The sequence below is a fragment of the Peromyscus leucopus genome, chromosome 8b, assembly GCF_004664715.2.
Source record: "Peromyscus leucopus breed LL Stock chromosome 8b, UCI_PerLeu_2.1, whole genome shotgun sequence".
NCBI classification, from domain to species: domain Eukaryota; kingdom Metazoa; phylum Chordata; class Mammalia; order Rodentia; family Cricetidae; genus Peromyscus; species Peromyscus leucopus.
This window is the reverse complement of record NC_051086.1, coordinates 34,763,559-34,779,561: the sequence shown is the minus strand read 5'-3', so window position 1 is coordinate 34,779,561 and position 16,003 is coordinate 34,763,559. Positions and strand designations below refer to the sequence as shown.

At 44.7% G+C, this 16,003-nt stretch overlaps 1 protein-coding gene and 1 non-coding gene across 2 annotated transcripts in view; both read left to right on the top strand.

Annotated features, from left to right (window-relative positions):
• The first annotated feature begins 959 nt into the window (after positions 1-959).
• The window catches only part of Sec24a (SEC24 homolog A, COPII coat complex component), a 67,858-nt gene continuing 52,814 nt past the window's right edge, over positions 960-16,003 (top strand). The window contains exon 1 of the mRNA XM_028857214.2: positions 960-1,793. Coding sequence (XP_028713047.1) covers positions 1,697-1,793 — 97 coding nt within the window. The 5' untranslated portion in view covers positions 960-1,696. The remainder of the gene's footprint in view (positions 1,794-16,003) is intronic.
• Positions 6,694-6,799, top strand: LOC114683062. The gene has a single exon (XR_003733125.1). It is a non-coding gene; the product is annotated as a U6 spliceosomal RNA (small nuclear RNA).

Below are 16,003 nucleotides of genomic sequence, written 5' to 3'. Positions count from 1 at the left end.
GACCAACAGGGAAAAGTGGGACCCCTGGCTGGGAGTCGACATGAGCTTTAGATCGTGCTCTTTTCCTATGTAATACTCCACAGAGGGCATTAGATGTTTAGTGAACTAGGTAAGGTGTACTTTCCCCTGACATTGTGAAACTCCTGGCATGACATGACATTTTAATCAGCAGTCCTCATCTGTGAAGGACTTTGTCATCTGCATGGAGCAGGAAAAACCAAAGTAGAATGAAGGTAGCTAAGATCACTATTGATATCACTAATTACGTTGTGTAACCAACCAGTTTCTACTTCTCGTTGGCCTTAAAAGTCAAAAAGTCTATTTGGGGCTAAAAAAAAAATAAATAAAAAAATAAAAGAAGCCCACAGTCTACTTGCCCAGAAAGGAAGTTTGAATTATTCACCTTAAATGTAAACACTCGGAAGAGGAATTAAAACTGCCTTTAAATTTTTGAACTCAGGTTTTTCTACAAGGTTAAGCAAACTCTCTACCAGTAACCTACATTCCTAACCCCTTTTTGAGAAACTGAATCCTGCTAAATTGCCCAGGCTGGTCTTGGATTCAAAATCTTCCTGTCTCACTTGCCAGTATCCAGAACTACAGGAACACACCACCACCTCTGGTTTAAAATTACTATTTCAGTATGTTATTAGGCCCTGAGCCTCAGTATTAACACTTGCTGTTAGAAGCTGCGTAGCTCAGTGGTCAAACGAGTGCTACCCTAGGACCTTGGATTCCATTGTCAACATCGGGAGAGGAGGCGTGGGAAGTGCTAATTCATGTGTAGGGAACGTACTTCGGAGTGACGAGGTTATGAAGAAGCTAACTTCACACATTTTTACCGTGACCTAGGTAGGGTCTTTACTCCAGCCCTGGCAGATCTGGTCGGCCGCTCTCAAACTTAGAGCAATACTCCTGCCTCGGCCTCTCAGTCGCTACCACGTTCGGCCCATGACACTTTGACATACGCACGTATTTTAGCATCTCTTTTGAAAATTCTCTTGCACTCTACACCCGGCGGCACAGCACCGTCTGAGTCACCAGCGGTGGCTGGGTCTCGACAGCAGATGTTGACGTCTGTCTCAGGTAATCCTCGGAGAATACGGGAAGAGGAGCCCGGGTCTGTCCTACCCCCCACCGGAGCGACTCTAAAAGTCCGCACCGCCCTCAGATCCCCGATCTGTCAGGGAGGTGACGTTCTCCACGCCGGGGATTTTCGTAGTGGCGACACATGCCACTTCCGGTGGGCGGCGGGAGTCAGTGACGTGGCAGGCGAGTCCGTGCACGGTTCTCCGGGCCGGCCGGGACTCGGGACTGTCAGGTGGCCTGGGGCAGCTCCGCCGGGATTGAGAGCCGCCGGCCGGAACCGGAAGTGCCACGTGTCCCCACTGTGCCTGCGCGGCCGGCAGCTCCGCCCAGGACCGCCCTCCTCTCCGGGTTCGGCTGGCGCCTCCGAGCCCGGCGTTCGCGGCCCCGCCAGCCTGACTCCCCGAGCCTCTCCGCGCCCAAGCCGGATCGTGGCCGCCGGCGGGCTGGGCACACCGAGACGCCATGCCTCGGCTTTGACGTGCCGCCTTCGCGTGTTCCACTTCTCCGGCTTCCAGCTCCCTTCCCGCGGCTTTCCTCTTGGAGCTCTTGGCTCGGCGCTGCGGTCGACCCCGACGACTCCGTCCTACCCTGAGAACCCCCGGGCGCCATGGCCCAGCCCGGGATCCCGGCCGCCCGCGGCGCCGCAGCCGGCCTCCAGGCCCAGAACGGGGCCGCCTCGGCCTCGGGGTCCCCCTACACCAACGGTGAGTGCTGCTTGGGGGCGGGGAGGACGGCCCGGCCAGGGCCCCGGAGACCTCCGGGCCGGGTGTGCCGGGAGGAGTGGCAGATCGTGACCAGGGGCCGTGCACCTGCACACCCGCGCTGGTGAGACAGTTTCACATGTATTTATACATCCAGCCAGCAAACAGTAAGCACCTGCGGTATGCAGCGTCTGAGAGAAACAAGAGGTGAAAAAGGATCGCAGAGGAAATCAGTTCCTCAGAACTGCCTTACGGAGGTCATAGTGTCTGGGTGTCATCACCCTCCGCGCCACCTTAGTCCGGTGTCCTGGAGGGCAGGGTTCATCTCGGGTCTGTGAGCTCGAAGCGCGGTGGGGTGCGGGTCGTGTTTATTAGTCCGAGTTTGCGGAGATGAATGAATGACTCCGCCTTTGGCAGACCCCTTTAGGACTTACCCATCCCTCCAGGTATCTTTCTCCAAGGATCTCCCCACAGCTGTCCCTGGGCCGCCTGGACAGTTTTTCGGTTGTGGAAGAACCAAATAGATGGAAGGCTAGGGTTCGTTTCTAGAGGCCTGTTCCTCACTTGGAACGTAGTTAGACCCAACTCTCTGAACCCGAGGAGAGTGTACATCTGGCACTATAATTTATCATTTGGCATGAGAAAATCTTATAATTTGATACCTCTTCTAGGATTCCTGAAGTTTTCCTACAGCGTGAATTGCTAAGCGTATTTTAATTGATATGATAAAGACACATTTTCTGCCTACTTGCAAATTAGCCTACAAATCGTTGCTTTGTGGGAAGAAGACAGGGAGAATAATACTGAAGTACTTAGTGTGCCCATTGAAGTTGGAGAAAATAGCCAGTGACTAAAATTGCTGGTTACAATGCATTTAAAGAAGACTACTGTTTTCTTTACAAAGAGGACTTTTTATAAGACTTAAAAATGTCAGTGGGTAGGCAGCTATGTGGGCAGGGCAAGAGAAGCAGAAGCATTGACAAGTTAACTTGAATTGGTTCTTAAGTTTATAGTAACAGATTATGTAAACTACATTTTCTTCTGTGACAGTAACACTTGCACAGGAGATTGAAGTCATTCCCTTTAAGGTGAAAACAATTAAGCAAGATGTCTCTGGTCTGGGTTTTTCTTATAACTTGCACTTAAGTGGCAAATTCTGCACATGCCCCCATGAGTTACTTGCAAGTGTAATTATCAGGGTTTTGCAATGTTGCAGGAATTTAATCAGTGCTGGAGAGATTTCATTGATTTTAGTTAGTTTTTTGAGACAGTGTCTCACTCTGTATCTCCAGTTGGCCTGAAACTTGTGGCAATCCTCCTGTTTCAGCTGCTCCAGTGCCCTGATTACAGAGCTGGAATTTCCCGTTCCTTTGGTCAAAGCTAAACATACACTTGTTGCACGTCCATATTCTGACCTTGGGTGTAAGAGAGAATAAGAGAGCTCTCTCGTGTGGGTTGTTTAGAGCTGGTAAGTAGTAGAAACCCAGGCGGTGGCGCACACCTTTAACCCTGGCACTCGGGAAGTAGAGGCAGGCAGATCTCTGTGAGTTCTAGGCCAGCCTGGTCTACAAAGCGAGATCCATAACAGGCTCCAAAGCTACACAAATATACTCTTAGGGGGAAAAAAAAGTAAGTAGTAGACCCATGCCTGCAAATATAAAACTCATGAGCTATCACTTCAGTCTCCTCCCCCCCCCTTGGTTATAGGGGTGTTTTTTTGTTGATGTTTTTGTTTTTTTGAGATTGTTGTATAATTACATCATTTCTCCCTCTTTTCCTCCTCGGTCTTTTATAATCTTTTGTTGGTGGTGGTGGGATTTGTTTGTTTGTTTGTTTGTTTTTTGTTTCTTTGAGACAGGGTTTCTCTGTGTAGCCCTGGCCATCCTTGAATTCACTCTGTAGACCAGGCTGGCCTCAAACTCACAGATTTGCCTGCCTCTGCCTCCCGAGTGCCAGGATTAAAGGCATGCACTGCTACCACCTGGCTATAATAGCCACTTTTAACATTTTGTTTTGAGTCAGGGTCTTACTTTGTAACCCTGGCTGGCCTGGAATTCACTATGTAGACCAGGCTGGCCTCAAACTCACAGAGGTCCACCTGCCTCTGTCTACCGAGTGCTGGGATTAAAGGTGGAATTTCTTAAGGTGTTTGTTTAATGTGCTTGTGTAAGTTAACGTGTTACAGTACAGTTAGATCTTAGGATATCATTTAGCTTGAACCAAGATGTAGCAAGAGTGACTGTTTTCGTTTTTTCTGTAAATTGTTTTCTTGCTGTATTCCTTACACCAAACCTTTTTGCTCTGTGATATGTTGTTATGTTGCATTACAACCTAAAGATCATCTAGGAAGGTTTCCCTCAGGTTGTTAATACTGACTTGTGTACATATTTCCATTGCAAAACACTGATAGTGAGGCTGCAGGACAACTGAGCCTGGCATCTCCTCCTGATTGTCACCTTCCCTTTGGTAAGGCTAAAGGGAAGGAAGCGCTCCTGTCGTTCTGTGCCTCCTTTGCTGGCTCTTTGAACCGACTTGCCAAGGCAGTTAGGAGACTGCAGTTTTATTAACTTCATTTCCACGGGCTGTTTACCTAATAGTTCCCTTTACAGATAGAACAGAAGCTGAGAGGGACAGTCTCCTTTCTCCTGTAATTTTCTACAAGAATATCTAACTTCCCTCAACCTGTAAGCCCTGACTTCAGAGCCCACATAGTGTCTAGCACATTTAAGAATTACTAGTTGGGGAGGCTGAAGAGAGGGCTCAAGTGGTCAAGAGCACCTACTGCTCTTGCAGAGGACCAGGGTTCAAGTCCCAGCACCTATGAAGTCCCTCACTTGTAACTTCAGTTCCAGGATAGGTATCCATCGCCCTCTTCTGGCCTCTTTGGGCACCAGACAGGCGTGTGGTGCAGAGATAAACAAAAAATACCTATACATGTGTTGTTTTTGTTTTTGGTTTTTTGTTTTTTTTTTTTTTTTTTTGGTTTTTCGAGACAGGGTTTCTCTGTGTAGCTTTGCGCCTTTCCTGGATCTCGCTCTGTAGACCAGGCTGGCCTCGAACTCACAAAGATCCGCCTGCCTCTGCCTCCCAAGTGCTGGGATTAAAGGCGTGGGCCACCACCGCCCGACATTATTTGTGTTTTTGAGACTGGGTCTCCTGTAGCCCAGACTGACCTCAGGCTAAATGTGTGACAAAGATTTCCTTAAGTTTCTGATCCTCAGGTCTCCACCTCACAAATGCTGTGGTTATAGGTAAATGCCACCACAACTGGTTTTTCTTTCCCTTTCTTTTTTTTGACAAGTTCTTCAGGTGAAGAATATATTTTGATTCATGACATGAGAGATGAGATACTAAGTTAGATCCCCTGGGTTCTCAAATTCCCTGGGAGTGGATTTACAGGTTTGAATTACCATGTAATGCTGGAATTGAACCCAAATCCTCTGTAAGAATAGCCAGTGCTTTTAACCATGGAGCCAGCTCTCCAGCCCTCTGAGTTAATTTTAAATTAGTCATTCTTTTTTTTTTTTTTTTTTTTTTTGGTTTTTCGAGACAGGTTTCTTTGCGTAGCTTTGCGCCTTTCCTGGAGCTCACTTGGTAGCCCAGGCTGGCCTCGAACTCACAGAGATCCGCCTTGCTCTGCCTCCCAAATTAGTCATTCTTTTAGGTTCATGTGTAATAGTTGGCAAATATAAACTGCCAGCTAAATAGTGGTTCATTGTATAATGTACTAGTGAGTGAGTGGCTGAAGAATAAAAACGTCCTCAGTCTTTATCCTACTTAGAATTTTAAGAAGAACCATTAGGGACATATCTGTTTCCTTTACATTTTATTTGTTTATTTATTATATGATACTGAGGATTAAACCTGGGGCTTCATGTGTACTTAGTGAGCAGTGTCCCTACCCTTTTTCGTATTTTTAAATTTTTGAGACAGTCTCAGTGAGTTGCTCAGGCTGGCCTGGAGCTCATTCTGTAGCTTGGGTAGGCTTTAAACATGTGATCCTCCCTACCTCAACCTCCCAAGTTATAGGCCTCAACTGCCAGGACTAGCCTTTTCTTCTACATGGATGATTTTGTGAAAGAGGTAGTTAATTCAATATGTTCATAACTGCTTAGCAGGCTTACTAAGGAAACATAAATATATATATATATATATAAAAGTTTTTTTGAGACAGGGTTTCTCTGTGTAGCTGTGGAACCTGTCCTGGAACTCACTCTGTAGACCAGGCTGGCCTTGAATTCACAGAGATTCATCTGCCTCTATTTCCCGAGTGCTGAGATTAAAGGTGTGTGCCACTACCACCTGGCTATAAATCATAATTTTTGTATTAATTGGTGTGATACTGTCAGAAAGATTCTTTTAATTTTGTTTGATTTATGAAGAATAATAAAGACATCAATTATTTTAAAAGTTATATCAGTGAGTTTTTTGTTTGTTTTGGGGTTGCTGGGGATTGAGCACATGGTCTCTCACATAGCTAACAAGCATGCTGTCATAGAACTAACTATCCAGGCATTCTTCCCCCCCCCCTATTTTGGCGGGGGCGTGTTCAAGACAAGTTTTCTCTGCATAGTTTTGGAGCCTGTCCTGGAACTCACTCTGTAGCCCAGGCTGGCCTCAAACTCAGAGATCCGCCTGGCTCTGCCTCCCAAGTGCTGGGATTAAACGTGTGCGTCACCAGCACCCAGCTCCTTCCCCCTTTTTAAAACTTTATTTTGAGACAGTGTTTTGTTTTGTTAAGTTACCAGAGCTGGCCTGAACGTCTGTGTGTGTATGTGTTTGTATATATCCCCCTCGCTGCTGCCGCAGCCATTTTTTCTCAGGACAGAATCTTACTGTATAGCCATGGTTGGCCTACAGCACTCCATGTAGAACAGGCTGGCCTTAAACTTGATGGGATCCCTGCTGGCTTCGGCAGCACATATACTAAAATTGGAACGATACAGAGAAGATTAGCATGGCCCCTGCGCAAGGATGACTCGAAAATTCGTGAAGCGTTCCATCTTTTTGCTGCACGAACTGCACTTGGTGCATGCCCAAAGACAAGGCCATTAAGAAGTTCGTTATTTGGAACATTGTAGAGGCTGCTGCTGTCAGGGACATATCCAAAGGAAGTGTCTTCGACGGTTATGTGCTTCCCAAACTCTGTCACGCTGCATTACTGCATGAGCTGTGCTGTTCATAGCAAGGTAGTCGGGAATCGATCCCGTGAAGCCCGCAAGGACCGAACACCCCCACCACGATTTAGACCTGCTGGTGCTGCACCATGGCCTCCACCAAAGTCCATGTAAAGAGGTGGCTTCATAAAGACAGGAGAAAAAACGCCTTGGAAAAATAAAATGGGACTTACACTTAAAAACAAAAACTTGATGGGATCCTCCTGTCTCTGCCTCCAAATTGTTAGAATTACAGATGTATGCTGTAACATCCAGTTTAAATCGGTAGTTTCTAAAGTCCATTCCAAAATGTATGTGACTCTCAGTAGAGGCATACATACACTCTTCCAGGTGCTGGATTCTGTTAGTTATTTCTGGCCTGTGAGAAGAGTGAAATAGTGTCTCCTACTGGAGCCCAGGCAGGCCTCCAACTCACAGTATCTAGTGTCTGCTTCCCAAGTACTGGGGTTACAAATGGGAGTTACTGTCTTAGTTAGGGTTTCTTTTGCTGTGAAGAGACACCGTGATCAAGAAACACCGTGATCAAGAAACACCGTGATCAAGAAACAGCAACTCTTTTTTTTTTTCCCCCCCTGAGACAGGATTTCTTTGTGTAGCCCTAGCTGTCCTGGAACTCTCTCTGTAGACCAGGCTGGCCCCTGAACTCACAGAGATCTGCCTGCCTCTGCCTGGACTAAAGGCATGTGCCACCACTGCCAGCTTTTTTTTTTTTTTAAAGAATTTATTTTTATTTTATGTGCATGTTTGTCTGTATGAAGGTGTCAGATCTTGGAGTTACAGACAGGTATGAGCTACCATGTGGGTGCTGGGGTTTGAACCTGGGTCCTCTGGAAGAGCAGTCAGTGCTCTTAACCACTGAGCCATCTCTCCAGCCCCCATATAGCTCTTATAAGGAAAACAGCAGCTCTTATAAGGAAAACATTTAATAGGGTGGCTTACAGTTTCAGAGGTTTAGTCTATTATCATCATGGTGGGACATGGTTATGTGCAGGCAGACATGGTGTGTTGGAGCTGAGAGTCCTACATCTTGATCAACAGGAAACAGGAAGTGATCTGACCACTGGGTGTGGCTTCAGCATGTATGAGACCTCAAAGCCTGCCTCCACAGTGACACAAGGCCATATCCTCTAAAAAGGCCATACCTATTCCAACAAAGCCACACCTCCTATTAGTGCCACTCCCCATGAGCTTGTGGGGGCCAATTACAGTCAAACTACCGTAGTCCCCATGCCTGACTTCCATGAGTCTTATAGAATGGAAATTTACTAAAAAGGTTAGACCTGGGGTCTCAATTTGTGTCCTTGTTGTAGGTTTCTCTTTGATTCTGAAGCTGCTGTTGGTATGAGTGTGAAGCATCTTTCTGTACTGAATTGACCCTTTTGATTTGTTACTTCTTTGTCTAATTTGGGCTCTCTGGTGCTTTGAATGAAAATGGCCTCCTTAGGCTCATAGGGAGAGGCACTATTAGATGTGGCCTTGTTGGAGGAAGTGTGTCACAGGGGTGGGCTTTGAGGTTTCAGATGTCCAAGCCGGGCCCATTGTGTCTCTCTCTTCCTGCTGCCTGCGGATCCAGATGTAGAGCTCTGGGCTCCTTCTCCAGCCTGTGCTGCTACCGTGTTTCCTGCCATAGTGATATGGACTGAACCTCTGAACCTGTAAGCCAGCTCCAATGAAATGTTTTCCTTTATATGAGTAGCTGCAGCTTTCCAGCATCGAGCAGAGCATATCCTGTGATCGAGCAGCCTTACAAAAAAAAAAAAAAAAAAAAAAAAAAAAAAAAAAAAAAAAAAAAGTGCAGCAGGTGGCGTACACCTTTAATCCCAGCACTTGGGAGGCAGAGGCAAGCGGTTCTCTGGGACTTCAAGGTCCAGGTCAGCCTGTTCTACAGAGTGAGATCCAGGATAGCCAAGGCTACACACAGAGAAACCCAGTCTTGAGGAAAAAGAGTAGTTGTGGTCATGGTATCTCTTCACAGCAGTTGAAACCCTAACTAAGACAACCTCTATTCCCACATGTTCCCCATACTGTCCTTAATAGAGCCACAGATGACTGCCTGGTTAATAAAGTAAAAATGTTTGCTGGCTGTATGACATATGCTTGCAGTCCCAGCTCTTGGCGGGTAGAGGCAGAGGATCAAGGAGTTCAAGGCCAGCCTTTCCTACATAGCGAATTCAAGACCAGCTAGGGCATATGAGGTGCTCTCTTAAAGAGAACAAGAAGCTAGCAGCGGTGGTGCATACCTTTAATCCCAGCAGAGCCAGATGGATCTCTGTGAGTTCAAGGCCAGCCTGGTCTACAGAGCGAGATCCAGGACAGGCACCAAAACTATACAGAGAAACCCTGTCTTGAAAAACAAAACAAAACAAACAAACAAACAAAAAGAACAAGAAAACCAAACAACCAAAAACCTAAATCCCATGGAGCCAGAGAGGTAGCTCAGTAGTTAACTTCCTGCTCTTCTAGAGGATCCAAGTTCCATTCCTAGTACCCACATCAGGTAGCTCACAACTACCGTAACTCAAGCCCTAGGGGATCCAACACCTCTTGCCTCTGTGGGCACCCACATACAGACACACACACATAATACAAAGTAGTAAAAGAAATCTTTTTTTTTTTTTTTTTAATACAAAAACTGGAAAAAGGTATTTAGGGTATTTATTTTTGCTTAGGTTTGGTTTGGTTTTTGAGACAGTCTCACTATGTAGCTCTGGCTGTCCTTGAATTCACTACATAGACCAGGCAGGCCTCAAACTCGAGATTCGCCTGCCTTTGCCTCCCTAGTACTGGAATAAAAGGTGTGCATCACCATGCCCAGCTACTTATTTAGGGTTTTTAATGCAATCTTACTAGGGAAATGTGAAGTGGACAAGCAGTTAGGGGAAACAAATACCTTGAAAAACAGTTGTCCCTCCTCTACTTGCTTTAAGAGAATGGAATGAAAAAAAAAAAGAGTGAGAAACAAATTGCCCAGTAATTGCTGTGAAGGGAATGGTGTGTGGATGGAATGTTGCTGCAGGTGTTTCCAGGCACCTGTGAGGTCTGTTGGGAGGGAGGGGCATGCCTCCTGGAGGACACTTAACAATGGCGCTGTGAAGAGGTCAGTAGTAAAGGAACAAACGTGTCTGTGCTTGCTTCATACAACGGAGAGTCCTCCTGTGACCATGCTGGGTGTGGGCACACACAGTTCTTCAGTGGACACCAAGTGCGACAACCCAGTGCAAAACCTGTCCTGTTCAGTTGTGACCTCATCTACCTGGAGATAGCACCAGGTTCTTCAGGTCAGATAAGGATTCAGCCCCACAAGTTGCTTCAGATGCCAGTACCAAGCCCAGGTTTTTGACCTGTGCTTCTGATTAGTTATATCAGTGAATCCCATGACCTTCCTGCTGGAATGCAGTAATTTGGTAGACAGTTAACAGAACATGAGAAAACATTTGTAATGCTTCATATGAGCAGCCAGATCCATAAGAGCAAGCAGGGCGTGGGGAAGAGCAACCCTCTTAGACCATCTGTGTCTTCAGCAACCTCGAAGGTCATCATATCTACAGGATGGGATAGTTTTATGACAATGACCAGGTATGTAGTATGGAAGCCCCCCTCTCCCCAACAGGATGTCTGTTGCCTAGGCTGGCCTCATACTCTGAGGTCACAGAGATCTTCCTGCCTCAGCCTCTGGAATCCTGAGATTATGGGCATGAGCTAGCATGAGCTAGCATACCTGGCATTGGTATGCAGACTTAAAGAAAACAACACTTTATTTTAGTGTGTGTGTGTGTGTGTGTGTGTGTGTGTGTGTGTGATGGGGTATACACATGCCATGGTGCACACATGGGGAGGGCAGAGGACATCTTTGGTGAGTTGGTTCTCTTCTGCTGTTATGACTTCAAGTTGTCAGCTTACATGGCAAATGCCTTTACCCAATGAGCCATCTCAGTATCTCAGCCCACATTTCAAAATGTTACTACCGCCAAAGACAAGCAAAACCCTTAGCCATTATTCTAGTGCCCCAACCATGAATTGGCTTTTGTGTCTGGGTTTTCCTATTCTGGGCATTGTATATAGGTTAATTATACAATGCATGTCTAATTACATCCTCCTGTGTCTGGCTTCTTTCAATTAAAAGATTATGTGTGTGTGGTGGTGGGAAGTGAACTCGGGGGCCTCATAAATAGCAGCAGATGCTGTTCTGCTGAGTAAGAACTACAGGCCCAACATTATGTGATATTTTTAACTTAGCAGTAGACGCTGTTCTGCTGAGTAAGAACTATAGGCCCAACATGCTGTGATATTTTTAAGGTTTATTCATTTATAGCATGTTTAGCAATGCTTTATTTTTATGACCAAATCATATTTCACTGTATAGATACATACCACAGGATTATCCTTCTGTTGATGGTGGTGGTTGTCTCCATTTGGGAGATATTATCTTAGTCATTGTTATAGTGCTGTGAAGAGACACCATGACAAGGAAACTCTTTCTATAATTTTTGTTGTTGTTCAAGTCCAACTTTAAGGCATGGTGGTCCGGTAAGATACAGGAGGTTATTCCAATTTTTTTTTAATCTGTTGAGATTTGTTTTGTGGCCAAGCATGTGGTCAATTTTTGAGAAGGTTCCATGGGGTGCTGAGAAGAAGGTGTATTCTTTTGTGTTAGGATGGAATGTTCTGTAGATATCTATTAAGTCCATTTGAGTCATATGTTAGGTCCTTTACTTCTTTGTTAAGTTTCAGTCTGGTAGATAGATCTCTTTTGATTGATTTTAGTTTGAAGTCTATTTTATTAGATATTAGGATAGCTACACCAGCTTGTTTCTTAGGTCCATTTGCTTGGAAAGCCTTTTCCCAGCCCTTTACTCTGAGGTAGTGTCTGTCTTTGATGTTAATGTGTGTTTCTTATATGCAGCAGATGGATGGGTCCTGTTTTCTTATCCATTCTGTTAGCCTGTGTCTTTTTATAGGTGAGTTGAGACCATTGATATTGATGGATATTAATGACCAGTGATTGTTAATTCCTGTTATTTTTTGTGGTTGTGTTGTGTTGTCCTTCTTTGGTGTATGTTGGTGTGGGATTATCTATTGCCTGAGTTTTCATGGATGTGTTTAGCTTCTTTTGGTTGGATTTTCCCTTCTAGTGCTTTCTGTAGGGCTGGATTTGTGGACAAGTATTAATTAAATCTGGTTTTATCATGGAATATTTTGTTTACTCCGCCTATGGTGATTGAGAGTTTTGCTGGGTATAATAGTCTGGGTTGGCATCCATGGTCTCTTAGTGTCTGCATAAGATTTGTCTAGGACCTTCTAGCTTTCATAGTCTCTATTGAGAAGTCTGGTGTTATTCTGATGAGTTTGCCTTTATATGTTACTTGGTCTTTTTCCTTTGCGGCTCTTAATATTTTTTCTTTATTCTGTGTGTTTAATGTTTTGATTATTATGTGGTGAGGGGACTTTTTTTTGGATCCAGCCTATTTGGTGTCCTATAAGCTTCTTGTATCTTCATAGGTATTTCTTTCTTTAGGTTAGGAAAGTTTTCTTCTATGATTTTGTTGAATATATTTTTTGTGCCTTTCAGTTGGTATTCTTCTCCTTCTTCTATCCCTATTATTCTTAGGTTTGGTCTTTTCATGGTGTCCCAAATTTCTTGGATGTTTTGTGTTACAACTTTTTTGTCTTTAGTGTTTTCTTCGACTGACGAATCTATTTTCTCTATTGTGTCTTCAGTGTCAGAGATTCTCTGTTCCATCTCTTGCTTTCGGTTGGTTATGCTTGTTTCTATAGTTCCTGTTTGATTAGTCAGGATTTCTATTTCAGCATTCCCTCAGCATGTGTTTTCTTTATTGTCTCAAATTCATTTTTCAGATCTTGGAATGTTTCTTTCATCTGTTTAATTGCTTTTTCTTCGTTTTCTTTGATTTCTTCCCATTTTTCGTTCGTTTTTTCTTCCATTTCTTTAATGGAGTTTTTTATTTCCTCTTTAATGGAGTTTTTCATTTCCTCTTTAAGGGAATTTTTTATTTCCTCTCTAAGGGAATTTTTTATTTCTTCTTTAAGGGCCTCTATCATCTTCTTAAAGTCATTTTTAGGGTTGATTTCTTCTGTTTCTTCTGTCTTGGTATGTTCAGGTCTTGCAGGTGTAGAATCGCTAAGTTCTGATGTTGCCATATAGGTCTTTATGTTGTTACCTGTATTTTTGCACTGGCGTCTACTCATCTCTTCCTCTGCTCGGTGCAGGTGGTGTCTGTGTCTGAGAGTGTCTCTCTTGTTCTAATTTTTAGTCTTGGTTTAGTAGGGGTTCTTGGTTAAATTGGTGCTATTGGGCTATTTCTTTAGGGGCAGCTGATTTCAGTCGGTGAATAGCTCAGTTTCTGGTCTTATTGCAACTGTGTTTTGGCCGCCACCCACTGGGCTTGCCTGCCTCAGCCGGCCACTGGGCTTGCCTGCCACCCGCCTCTGCCAGCTGCCGCTGCGCCTGTCTCAGAAACTCTTAAAAAAGGAAACATTTAATTGGGGCAGCTAGCTTACAGTTTCAGAGATGTAGTCCATTATTATCATGGCAGGAAACATGGTGGCAATCATGTCACTGAAGCAGTAACAGAGCTGCATCCTCCTCTGCAGGCCACAGGAGAGAGAGAACTGGGCTTGGCCTGGGCTTTTGAAACCTCAGGGCCCACTCCCAGTGACACACTTCTTCCAACAAGGCCGCACCTCCTAGTTCTTCTCAAATAGTGCCATTCCCTGATGACTAAGCTTCAAATATATGAGCCTATGGGGCCATTCTTATTCAAATCACCACAGTCTACTCCCTGGCTTCCATAAGCTTGTACCATATTGTAATGCAAAGTGCATTAAGTCCGACTTCAGAAGTCCCCATATTCTTTCAGTCTCAACACTGCTCAAAAGTCTAAATTCGGCTGGGTGTTGGTTTGTTTGTTTGTTTTAATAATTTATTTATTTTTATTTTATGTGCATTGGTGTTCTGCCTGTATGTATCTGTGTGTGAGGATGGTCAGATCTTGCAGTTACAGCAGTTGTTAGCTGCCATATGGGTGCTGGGAATTGAACTCATGACCTGTGGAAGAGCAGTCAGTGCTCTTAACCACTGAACCATCTCTCCAGTCCTGGGTATTGGTTTTAATGCCTTTAATCCCAGCACTCGGGAGGCAGAGACAGGCCGATCTCTGAGTTCGAGCCAGCCTGACCTATAGAGTGAGTTCCAGGACAGCCACAGCTACACAAAGAAACTCTGTCTCAAAAAATAAAACAAAACAAAAAATTCAAGTCTCTTCTGAGACTCATAGGATTCTCTTAACAGTAAGCCCTTGTAATATCAAAATAAAAAAGCAGATCACATACTTCCAACTTGCAATGGCACAGAATATACATTACCATTTCAAAGGGGAGGAAAGGGAGCGTAGTGAGGAAATATTGGGCCAAAGCAAGACCTAAAACCAGCAGGGCAAACTCCAGATTCTGCATCTCCATGTCTGAGATCAAAGGATCTCCAACTCCTTTCAGCTTTGTTGATGCTGGTTCCACCCCTGATCTGCAACTATCTTTGGCAGGTATCCTACAAACCTGGCATCTCCATCATCTTGAAGTCTTCCGTAAAATCCAGGCTTCACCTTCACCTTCACAGCTTCACACAGTGGTCTTTCTAGGCCTCCATGCAGGGATCTCTCTCTCTCTCTCTCTCTCTCTCTCTCTCTCTCTCTCTCTCTCTCTCTCTCTCTCTCTCACACACACACACACACACACACACACACACACACACACACACACACACACACACACACGGCCTCAGCGTCTTTCCTTAGCCTTGGAGGGAGATTCTATAACCCTTTTCTTGTATCCTTGACTCTAAAGCCAGAACCACATGGCCAAAGCTACCAAGTTCTGCTGCTTGATGGGACTGGAACTTGACTTCCTTGTTCAATTAAACTTTTTCTCTCCTGAAGCCTGGACTTGCTCCATTACATTTCCTGGTGCTCCTTTATCTTCAAACTGTAAATTTTTGTATTCCTTCTTGCCTCACTTGCTCCTTTTCACTGTAGATCAGACAGATGTTTAGGAGAAGGACAAGAAGCAGCCACATTCTTTGTCAGAATGTCACTAGAATACTCTCCAGGCCACTTCTGTTCTTCCCCTCAGCAATTTCTTGAGCTGGCCCCACAGTTCAAATTGCCCTCAGCACTGTCTTCCATGCTCCTACTGGGATGGCCCATTAAGCCCGGCTTAAAGTGTCCAGCTGCTTTTCTAGTCTGAATCCCCGAATCTTCCAGATTCCTCCAACAAATAGCACAGTCAGGCCTGTCCCACAATGCCCCAGTCTCTGGGACCAACTTCTGTCTCAGTCACTGTTCTACTGCTGTAAAGAGACACCATGACCGAAGTAACTTTTTAGAAAAATTATTTATTTATGAGTACTCTGTCTGCATGTCAGAAGAGGGCATCAGATCTCATTATAGATGGTTGTGAGCCACCATCTAGTTACTGGGAATTGAACTCAGGACCTCTGGAAGAGTAGCCAGTGCTCTTAACAGCAGAGCCATCTCACAACCCCCCAAAGTAACTCTTAAAAAGGGAAGCATTTAATTGGAGGCTTGCTAACAGTTTCAGAGGCTTAGTCCAGTATCATCATGGTGGAGAGGATAGCGGCCCCACAGATACTGTATGTAATGCTGCTGAACATTTGTGTAGTTACTGTGGGGCCTAAGGGAATTGCAAGATCATACAGTAACTGTTCACAATGTTGAGAGGGGGATGGGAGCTGCATGAGTTTATATTTCCATTAGCATACTGACTTGTTACTGCTTTTTATAACCACCTAGTTTGTCTGAATGGTTCTTTTATTTTAGTTTTCGTTTGCCATTCTCCAGCAATTATGTTGAATAAATGTCTGGTTTTAGATTTATTTTATTTATTTATTTATGTGTATGTATGTGTCTGTGTGAGTCTGTGCATGTGTGTGTAGGACCAGAAGAAGGCCTAAGATCCCTCGGAGCTGGAGTCAGGTGTTTGTGGGAGACCTGGCTTGTTCTC